Raw genomic sequence first — 9,982 nt, 5'->3', positions numbered from 1 at the left:
GTAAAAAAATCGAGTATATCTACGTAATGCAACTGCAACGATTTGCACGGGATATACAGTTACATAGTCAACCTCTAAATGGCACGGAAAGTTCAAATTTATTTCTTTGGTGTAATAATTATAAAATTGTGACGTCTAATCCTATTTTTGAATAATCAAGTCACGGAACAACTCGGTCATTGTGGAAAGTTCTGTTGAGAAGTCGGAACTTCAACCATTCATAAAATTCTACTTCTTGTGCAAGAACTTTTCTTAAAAGCATATCTTCAATAACTAATGGATTTAGAGTTACTGAAGAAGCAAACAGGTACTTTTCTTTTGGCCCTATATGTGAGAAATGAATGTAATAATACGGATGGAACGAATCAATAAGAAACATTACAAAGGTATGGATAGCAAATATTTATACAAATACTTACGAAATTGGTCATAAATACGAATAGCGCCTTTAAAAAAATAGGGAAATTCGACTGCAAGTACGTTCAACGTCTCCTCCATGTAATCCAGTATGCCAACAACAGGATACCATCGAACAACATTTGCTTTAGCTTGTTCTAACGCCCATGTGTCATTTGGTTCCCTGAAGGAAAATATGTGCAAGATGAAAATAACAGGTACTCTATTTTCTCAAACTCCTTTTCTAAAAAAATAATATCTACTCATATGCAATGAGCAGATATTACTTTTATCTGCTAAACTACTAATAATATCGTATTGCATGTAATAGTGTTTATTTATTAACAAAAATGTACTTACATGCAACGCGGTTCCTGTCCACAAAAGTGAGGTATAGCTCCACGATAAAGCATTCCTTCTTCTCCCTTTTCATATCTAAATCATACCAAAGTAATATCGTTATTTATATCTTTATATCCCCTTTTTTTGTTTCTTTCCAATAAATAATTTTTAAGAGTGCGAAGATATACTTTTGCCAGATGCGTGGATCCAAAGGATCTCTCACTAAAGAAATAAACGTAGGTCCTTGCCGTCCAAATTTCGAGAAATTTAGAAACTTTACATCTCCATCGAAAGTTAAGGGAATAGCTTCTTGTTTGACGATATTTGAAATTTCTTCCACTAGTAAGTCCTACCAAGTTAAAACAGTTTATGATTAAAATGTAAGTTCGCATTTCTCACTCTCGACGATGTTTGCAAAATCATAAAAAGAAATATTTATTAATTTGCAAGAAAAATCGTTAATATCGAGTTTTAAATAATTAGATTAGAAACAATTTTTTTTCCTAAGCTTACTTGTTGCAAAGTAGATAAAAATCCATGATCGCCCGGTGGTAGACGTATGTGTTTGAAAGCATTGTATCCTTGCAAACGCTGCAGGATCAGCACTATTAGTTCAGCGCCTGTGCCAGGTATGCGTGTTAACATAAGGATGTGCTTGTACTTGTACGGTATGTTACCCAATTCGGCAAGGGAAGGAGTGACATATCGAGGCGTCTGTTTTATAATTGAAACAATCACAATATCACATACACAATCATTGTATTTTGTGATATAAATTAACATTAATTTTTTTAACGGCTTATCCGTAAAAAACACCAATTATTTATAATTAATCATATGTGGGTTAAATTATGGAATGTACTTAATTTCTCGGTGATTGCAATGTGAAACATGCGCGATGATGCACTTTCGCTGCATCCTACGCTTCAAGCATATAAGAACATTCTTATCTTATATAAAGAGAATACAAAGTGTGAAATTTTCATCTTTCAAGATCGAGCAAATATTCTCTCGATGATATAATTTTAAAAATTTTTTAGCAAGTGTAGAATTGAATATGATTTTTATTTTACATTTTTATTGGCGTTTGAATTTTATTTTTACCTTATTGTGAGCGATCCATCGATAGTCGGCGCGCGATTCTTCCTGTTGCTTCCGGAAGCTACGCTTTCCGGCAATACTTGCAGGCTCAAGCAATTCCGTAGATGATTTCATATTTAAAACAATAAAGACTATTGTTAGACACATTGAAAGCAATAACAAATGACTATAATTTCGCATGTTTTAATTGAGGAATACGTTATTTATTTTTTATTTAATTGTGTTTCACAATTTTATTATAGAGTTATATTTGGTAGGATTTACTGATACTGTTGCCTGCCGCAGAACTGAAGAGAATGTTAGTGGGTCAGACTCGATACACCGTATGATCCCCACATCTTCGTCGTAGCTTATGACCCCCACCGGTTGATTAGGTGAAACGCAACATTTCACTTTCCAATGCATACTGCATGAGCCTTTTATTCTTGCGTAATATCCAATGACTAATATGTAAATTACGAAAGAAAGAAAAAAATTTAATTTTAATAATATATATATTTTAATATAAATGATTTTATATTAATAATATATATTTTAATAATATTACAAATCAAAGTTATTATGTTTTATAAATTTTGATTAAAGTTAGTTTTTTAATCAAATAATTAAATATCCCAATAAAACATAGAAAAAGCAATCGTAATAGTTAATTAAGTTTTATTGTTACATTTTAGGAATTCAGTTGTCAGTGATGGATCATTAAAATTATCATGAAGATTTTGAGTAGCCAGCAATTGCAAATTAAAGTAAATAATCACAAATTTTTCCCGAAAACTGCATTGAATTGACAATAGTGAGTTTTTTTAGAATTGCCAACTTAAGAATTCACACTAGAAGCAGAAAAGCAGAGTGCAGAACTTTTTTAAGCCAATCAGAACTCGTATTGATTATCTTATGTTCTGCTTTTTGTTTTTTGCCATTCGACGAATTATACAGCAAGCTCTCAATGTGTCAACAAAGAGATAAAGATAATTTGTTTTTTTTTTTAATTATCGCGCGCTTGTATTAGGCTTATATAAAAAATATATCTATATATTAATACAGTGCCGCAAACATTGAATGCAATGTAAATGCTTCATAATACTAACAGCCAATGGCTGCGTTCAGCAGAACAACTGCTGAATTGTCGTCTAGTCAACACTTATAGCGTTTTCGATTATACAGGATTTGAACGACCCAGGGTTGATCAATCACTATTTTACTATAAATGCAAGTCTTTCATTGGTGGAGAGGTTGCAATGACGTCATTAACCAACCCTGGGTCGTTCAAATCCTGTATAATCGAAAACGCTATTAACGTTGATTTGTTGGTTCTAAAAGTAAGAGCCAATCATGTTCGATTGCTACCAAGCGATTTGTTCTGCTGAACGCGCCCAATGAACGTGTTTCGTCGTACATTTTTTTATGTATGTATTGCCATCTAGCGGTGACGCGTCACATTATGTTATAGAGCTCAATGGTAAAGAGTAGTAAAGCGATACCCATTTAGTATATTCCAGGGAACAGAAGAGCGAGTGGTATTTGCCAAGAGGTTAGAAATTATGGCAGCCGGTCCGATTGCAGAGCGTAATCAAGGTATATTTCAATTTTTTAATTTAAATAATACGTTATTTTAACTTATGTTTATATTTTACTTTAATGTTATGTTTAAAAAAGAAATTTAATTGATGCTTTTCTGTTATTATATTAAAAAGTAGATATAATATATGATTGTGGTTACTTTAAACAGTTAAGAGATATTTGCATTTATCACAGATATATGCATATGTAGCAAACATAATAAATTATTACAAACATAATAAATATTATATATATCATATCTTTAATATAAAAACTAATAAACATTTGTAGATGCAACAATATACGTTGGAGGTTTGGATGACAAAGTCACTGAATCTCTTATGTGGGAACTATTTGTTCAATCAGGTCCTGTTGGTAAGCATATTTATGTGTTATTCATATATGATATATGCACAGTTTTAAATATACATACTTTCTAATATATATTTTATATATGTATAACTAAAACATATAATGTAAACTCAGTTCTATAATTAATCGAGATAAAAAATAGATATATGCATGTCTAAATTTCTCAAGATTTTGAAATATATCTAACATAATCTTGTTTTAGTTAATGTGCACATGCCAAAAGATAGGGTAACTCAAATGCATCAAGGATACGGTTTTGTTGAATTTATGGGAGAAGAAGATGCAGATTATGCTATCAAAATCATGAATATGATCAAGCTGTATGGCAAACCTATTCGAGTAAACAAAGCTAGTGCACATCAGAAGAACTTGGATGTTGGAGCAAATATATTTATAGGAAATCTGGATCCAGAAGTAGATGAAAAATTGTTGTACGATACATTCAGCGCATTTGGTGTAATTTTGCAAACACCCAAGGTATGTATTATTTATTTTATTAAAATGAATCATTCTGGAGACTATAAAGATTTTGTAATCTAGTTATCTATTATATTGATTCTTTTTAACTATCACTAATATTGTGAAATGGTTATAGATAATGAGAGATCCTGAGACAGGCAATTCGAAAGGCTTTGCTTTTATCAACTTTGCTTCTTTTGACGCCTCGGATGCCAGCATCGAGGCCATGAATGGACAGTATTTATGCAATCGTCCCATCTCAGTATCATACGCTTTCAAGCGTGATGCTAAAGGCGAAAGGCACGGCAGTGCGGCAGAAAGACTTCTCGCTGCGCAAAACCCTCTAAGTCAAGCAGATAGGCCGCATCAGCTGTTCGCAGACGCACCACCGCTGGCACCACCGCCAATGCCGAATTCGAATGCAAACGCTCATCAGCCTCCACATCATCCTCAGCATCATGTGATGCATCACGGAATGGTTGTACCACCGCCGCCGCCACCATCGACTCCAGGACCACCGCTCGGCCATCCGCCTCCGCCACCTGTGCCGCCACCACCATCGGGTGGATTTCCGCCGGCAAACATTCCCCCGCCTCCTCTGCCTCCGATGTCCATGGCCGCGCATCCTCCTCTACCACCTGGTATGCCGCCGCCATTGCCGCCGATGCCTGTACCGAATTCTCAAGCGCAGTCAGCCTCCAGGATGATGGCACCGCCACCACCTCATTGGGCCGTAGGAGCACCGCCGCAAGGACAGTTTCCACCGCCCCCGCCGCCGTCTGCCGGTGGACCCCCGCAATTCGGACAGTTCCAGCCGCCGCCGCCAAGACCACCTCCGGCTTGGCGGCATCCGCCACCACCACCTGTTTCACAGGGTGGTCCACCGCCGCCGCCTCCGCCTCAATTCCGACCACCTTTCCCGCCAAGAGGACCGCCGCCACCGCCACCCCCGCATGATGGCAGTCAATATTAATGTTTGTATCTTATATTTTTATATCATATGAATAATGTTTGGCAAATATTTGATATAATACAACATTTTGTTTTACAACAAATTCATGTCGATAAATCTATTACTAGCAAGAGAATAAACGACAGAAATTAGCCGTATTTGTAAAACGATTCTTTATTGTATTTAAGTAAACTTTTGTAACTATTCATTGTGTATTGATTACAGGTTGCGTAATTAATTGAAATATTATCTTAACTGATTAGTTATAGTGATGCTTTCGGCACTAATGATGCGGTTACCCCCGGTTACTTTTTCTATTGATTGGCCATGCGTGAATAACGTACTACGTTTATTCTATTGATTATTTCGTCTCTGTCCAGCCTAGTCAATGATAGCGCTAGTCGAACACAGAGTCTACTGTTGAACACCGTTCTTGAAAACCGTTACCGCACTGCGCATTAAACAGTTTCTTAAATTTGTTACATTAAACATTTGAGTGATCGGTTTTTCTAGGTGAGTTATTAAGAAAATTTACGTGCGATATACATCACGTTGCCAAGTGTCGCAACGTTAATTTGGTAAGTAAAATAAAGAGGTGTTCGAGCAAAAAACCAATCAATTTATTATTTACTTTGCACATTCCAATAATGTTTTTTTTATTTTAGATTGTTCACGATCGACGCAATGTTCTTTCATCGATCTGTTGACGCACGTTCGCCGACTCGTTGAATACGCTCGGACGTTTTATTATAAAAACATAAGCAATCGCCGATAAAGCGATAAATTTTTAACGATCTTGTATGCATGACGGTGAGAATTATGCGAACATCACGAGATAGATATGGCACGATTGTTACGCGAATGTAACAACTTCCAACTTAAAAATAACAACGAGAGCGAAGCGCTCAAGCCGTACGCGTGCACACCCAAGTATTGTCTGTATTGCTGTTGTAACTCGCAGTGTTGCTTCGTAGTGCAACGGCGACCACCACGTCATCTTTGGGAAGCCTGGTACTTTTGGCTAGGCGTTGCTTTGGTCGCTGTTTTTGTCATTTGTTCGGTGAGCATATCCGAAATATATCGAGTTTGCAGAGTATTCTATACGCAATATAATAATACAGAATGCATCATAGTATCATACTCTTTTTTTTAAATAGAATATTTAGAAACATCTTTAGAATCACAATCTGTGTGCCGGCAAAACAAGACAAGTTTTAAAATTTTTATTGTATTATCTAGAATGAATCGTGCTAAGAAAATTTCTGATTCATTTTGAAACTAGGTGAGCAGCTACATAGTCAATAATTACAGACATAACATTCAAGGTATTCGATTCCGACAAAATGTCAACGGTAACGGACGGGAGTTGAATCAATTGAGAACCAATCAGGACCAAATATCTGTTAGCATAATTTCCACGACGGGAATGTTTTCGTCTCAAAAAAAGATGTTGGTCGTTGGCGCGCAGCCGAACGTCACGCACATGAGTAAGAGAGAGCAGCGTCTTCCTCATTTAGCATTAATCTATAGTGATTTGCATATAGTATTGGATTGTGTAATAATTTCGGAATTTTCAAAACGTATTGAAAAATTTGAAATTACTTATTACACAAACCCAATATATTTGAGTGACGTTAGCAAATCTAAATTAACAATGAAAAAGTGTTGAAATGCTTATAATCTTATTACGCATATTTAATTGCTCAATCGTAAACTTGCAATTTTTACAACTATCTTACGCATTTATGTATTACTGAAACATAGAAATTATTGATTTACATTTCAGCACCCGTCGTGGCATAATAAATGTTACTTGGCGTGACACATCGCCACGATCGACTGGGAAATGTGACGCTAAACTTATGTCTGCTTTAAACCGTCTACGTGGTAATCTACGGTATATAATTTTTGTATCTTGTCTTTCTTTGCCTGCGAGTCACGTTATTATAGACACAACATTGATTCAAGCATATCTCTTTACTTTATTCTTATGCTCGACAATCGATAGCAGTGATACTGCTGTCATTTAGAACCGGGTAGCCGATTATCTCAGGTATTACCCGACTACCCGGGTACCCGGGTACCCGGGTATTCAAAATATAATAATTACATACACGATTGCATTGTGATTACATTACTAATACAAAATTATCGCATATAATTACATATAAAAAAAATAAATTATAACTTTTTATGTTATTTTTTACATGTAATGCGATTATGTGCGATAATTTTGTATTAGCAATGCAATTACAATGCAATACGTGTGTGTAATTATCATATTTTGAATATCCGCGTACGCGAATAGCCGTGTATTGACAGCACTAAGCAGTAATGCGAACGTGAATAATTTCCAATAAAAATGAGAATATAGATTTTTTATCAGAAACTTCAAAAGTATTAGTTTTAAACCTAAAAAATGTTAGATAAATCTCTGATAGAATTTAATATAGAAAAGTCATATTTTAAAACTCGCGCCACACAGAATGACTCGCAGGGTTGTATCTTCTAAATTTTGTTCCCCTAATATCTAGAACTTTGTCTATTGTTAGTTACAAAATTTGAATTTGCAACTTGGTTCAGTACGGTCCCTTCTTTTTACGAAAGTACGCGAAGTAGTTCCGCGACAAGTTTAACTATGATCATTTCAAAGGGGTAATTATCGTTTCCAGTCATTGATTGCCGTAATCATCTTTTCCATTAACTTTGATGAAAGTAGCGCGGTGTTTCAAGCGGGCTCGTTCACGTCGCCGACAATAATCTGCCGCTCGAATTCACGTAAGATGTAATGCCGCGGCGACGCGCAGCTTGCGCGTACATGTGTGAAGGTAGCGACGTTCTTTCTCGAAGCCATTACGAGAGAATTACAGGCTTCACGAACCGCTCTCGTCGCATCTCACAGTGATTTCGTGAGATCGCGTCGATCAATTTAAACGATTAACGCATATTCTCTCGAGCAACATTTCACCAGTCACCGGTACAGCGGATGGCGATAACCAGGATAACGATATAGCCGCGTTCTTTAGTCCTAAGTTCCCCTCGCATACCCGTGGAATAACCTGCTCGAAACCCGTTCTTCGCGTCGACCCGACCGGGCGCAATTCTCGCCGACAATTAAGAGGACATGCTCTTGTCCGCATGATCGTTGTGTTTGAGCGGAGAGGACGAGAATGCAGAAGTTAATTAAAACGGACAATCCCGCTCGCAGCGACGATTCTCCCTTTCCCTCACGTAAGCAGCGCTTCATTTCCAATCTTTTTAATGAACATTTTTAGCGTCTACGCAAATAATAACTCTGCATTATTTATTTAATTTATTGTTTTTTAAAATATTTTATGTTAATAATCAATGTATTATTAACATCGAATATTAAAATAATAACATGGGTATTGTTTTATTTTAAAGCACAAACATTTAATCTACTTTTACTCTTTTTTCCTTAATTTCTCCTGTTCCTATTTTTATTTCAGAGTTAAACTCACAACATGAATAAAAGATATGATCTTTGTACGAAGTCGCAAATGAAAAGAAACTACTATTTCCATCCAATCAAAAATACCGCAGTGGAAAATAAGTTTTTCCTCGCAATAAAAGCAAGATAACCGCGTATGCATGTGTTCACGCGCGAGAAACGTATGTTATTCATATAGCAACCGTAGCAACCGTTGCAAATCGATGTATGAAGATCCAAAATAAGCATGATGCGACTATTTGCTTTTGGAATTTGCAGATTTATGGATTTTCCGCTTTTTTACGTAAGTAAATTATAATACATTCGCGGATGTATCCGCTTTATTAGCAAAAAATTGATGAAACATTTTTTAATAATATACTTTGCAACAATATAAATCATGTGGTTGACATTACTCGCATTTGTTTGAATCGTGTAGCAAAAGATACGATCGACACAAGTTAACGACTTTATACTGTGCGGAAAACAGTAAAGCGCAGATTATTGACAAAACAATTGTAATTGTCGTGCAATGTACTTTCCCAATTTAATAAAGTCGGCTAAATATTTATCTATAAGATTTTAAAACCAAATTTCGATTTCTTAGATTTTTTTAAATGTTATTATTAGAATTATCAACATAAATCGTTGTATTCTTTTGTAAAATATTAAGAAAAAAATGTTTATATCGCGATTTATCTCACACACTCTACTTAGCAGACTTAGTCGATCTACGTACTGAAAAGATGATTGACCAAACTACATTTCGGTAAATTACTCATACATGAAAGAAAGCCTTGTAATCCCTCCTCTCTTAGAAATCTTTTTACCGTGGACACTCGATCCGTTCGCGCAGCAAGAAATGATCGAAGAGTGGACTGTTAAAGCCTGTGACGCGACCTCGTTAAACTGTAACCAAGTGTCATTCCGATAACCCAACTCGCTTTTACTTTACTCTCGAGATTGATAAAGAAATATGCAACAAGCGGGCGACTCTGGTTAATGTTGCATGCACAGAAAACCAAGCAAGAGAATCCAACTGCCGTCTGCTGCACTTGAAAAGTTAATAACTACGCGATTGAGTCATTGAATGCCAGTCAAATGAAAAGCATCTCATATTACGCTGCTGGCGAAATATCGCCGTTCAACTGATCTGTAACGATTATATCTATAGCGGTTCATAATATTAAAATACCGAAGAAAAAATTTGAAGAATTTAAATTATAAAATTGTTTTATTGCTTAAACTGCAGAATTTTTGAAAGGTTTTTTATGAAATGTCGTGTTTATAAAAATCAAAAATATATTTTGATTTGTTAATAATCTTTCGTTTTTTAAGTCCTGTATTTT

General features: G+C 35.6%; 3 protein-coding genes across 5 annotated transcripts; 2 read left to right on the top strand and 1 right to left on the bottom strand.

Annotated features, from left to right (window-relative positions):
- Positions 1–62: 62 nt before the first annotated feature.
- Positions 63–2,634, bottom strand: LOC105672851 (uronyl 2-sulfotransferase-like). Of its 2 annotated transcripts, XM_067351581.1 has the most exons (7): positions 2,507–2,634; positions 1,843–2,282; positions 1,252–1,452; positions 927–1,087; positions 757–831; positions 420–580; positions 63–324 (listed from the first exon to the last, which is right to left on the bottom strand). In XM_067351581.1, exons 2-7 carry the CDS (start codon positions 2,017–2,019, stop codon positions 161–163), a joined length of 939 nt encoding a protein of 312 aa, XP_067207682.1. In that variant the 5' UTR covers positions 2,020–2,282; positions 2,507–2,634; the 3' UTR covers positions 63–160. The 2 variants fall into 2 exon arrangements, with proteins under 2 accessions (XP_067207682.1, XP_012223464.1); XM_012368041.2 differs by lacking the exon at positions 2,507–2,634 and having other exon boundaries at positions 1,843–2,499.
- A 675-nt stretch (positions 2,635–3,309) lies between these two features.
- On the top strand, positions 3,310–5,340 carry Spx (Spliceosomal protein on the X). Its single transcript, XM_012368008.2, has 4 exons — positions 3,310–3,414; positions 3,691–3,774; positions 3,974–4,248; positions 4,367–5,340. Exons 1-4 carry the CDS (start codon positions 3,381–3,383, stop codon positions 5,201–5,203), a joined length of 1,230 nt encoding a protein of 409 aa, XP_012223431.2. The 5' UTR covers positions 3,310–3,380; the 3' UTR covers positions 5,204–5,340.
- Positions 5,341–5,529: 189 nt separating this feature from the next.
- Positions 5,530–9,903, top strand: LOC105672892 (uncharacterized). 2 transcript variants are annotated; one of them, XM_067351787.1, is made up of 6 exons: positions 5,530–5,760; positions 5,848–6,242; positions 6,465–6,669; positions 6,969–8,413; positions 8,653–8,937; positions 9,073–9,204. In XM_067351787.1, the coding sequence occupies exons 2-4, from the start codon at positions 6,024–6,026 to the stop codon at positions 6,983–6,985; spliced, it is 441 nt and encodes a 146-aa protein (XP_067207888.1). In that variant the 5' UTR covers positions 5,530–5,760; positions 5,848–6,023; the 3' UTR covers positions 6,986–8,413; positions 8,653–8,937; positions 9,073–9,204. The 2 variants fall into 2 exon arrangements, 1 of the variants encoding a protein (XP_067207888.1); XR_010889249.1 differs by lacking the exons at positions 5,530–5,760; positions 5,848–6,242; positions 6,465–6,669; positions 9,073–9,204 and adding an exon at positions 9,452–9,903 and having other exon boundaries at positions 6,708–8,413.
- The last annotated feature ends 79 nt before the right edge of the window (positions 9,904–9,982 follow it).

Source organism: Linepithema humile, chromosome 1 (genome assembly GCF_040581485.1).
Source record: "Linepithema humile isolate Giens D197 chromosome 1, Lhum_UNIL_v1.0, whole genome shotgun sequence".
NCBI lineage: Eukaryota > Metazoa > Arthropoda > Insecta > Hymenoptera > Formicidae > Linepithema > Linepithema humile.
The sequence above is the reverse complement of the archived record's forward strand: the minus strand, read 5'-3'. Positions and strand labels throughout refer to the sequence as shown.

Excerpts from the sequence above, each read along its gene's own strand:
- Spx (XM_012368008.2), top strand. The coding sequence starts at position 3,381 with ATGGCAGCCGGTCCGATTGCAGAGCGTAATCAAG. Across the intron at positions 3,415-3,690 it reads GATTGCAGAGCGTAATCAAG|ATGCAACAATATACGTTGGA; the intron begins GTATATTTCAAT and ends AAACATTTGTAG. Across the intron at positions 4,249-4,366 it reads TAATTTTGCAAACACCCAAG|ATAATGAGAGATCCTGAGAC; the intron begins GTATGTATTATT and ends AAATGGTTATAG.
- LOC105672892 (XM_067351787.1), top strand. The coding sequence starts at position 6,024 with ATGGCACGATTGTTACGCGAATGTAACAACTTCCAACTTAAAAATAAC. Across the intron at positions 6,243-6,464 it reads CTGTTTTTGTCATTTGTTCG|GTGAGCAGCTACATAGTCAA; the intron begins GTGAGCATATCC and ends TTTTGAAACTAG.
- LOC105672851 (XM_067351581.1), bottom strand. The coding sequence starts at position 2,019 with ATGCGAAATTATAGTCATTTGTTATTGCTTTCAATGTGTCTAACAATA. Across the intron at positions 1,088-1,251 it reads TTTTATCTACTTTGCAACAA|GACTTACTAGTGGAAGAAAT; the intron begins GTAAGCTTAGGA and ends TTAACTTGGTAG. Across the intron at positions 581-756 it reads GGACAGGAACCGCGTTGCAT|GGAACCAAATGACACATGGG; the intron begins GTAAGTACATTT and ends ATTTTCCTTCAG.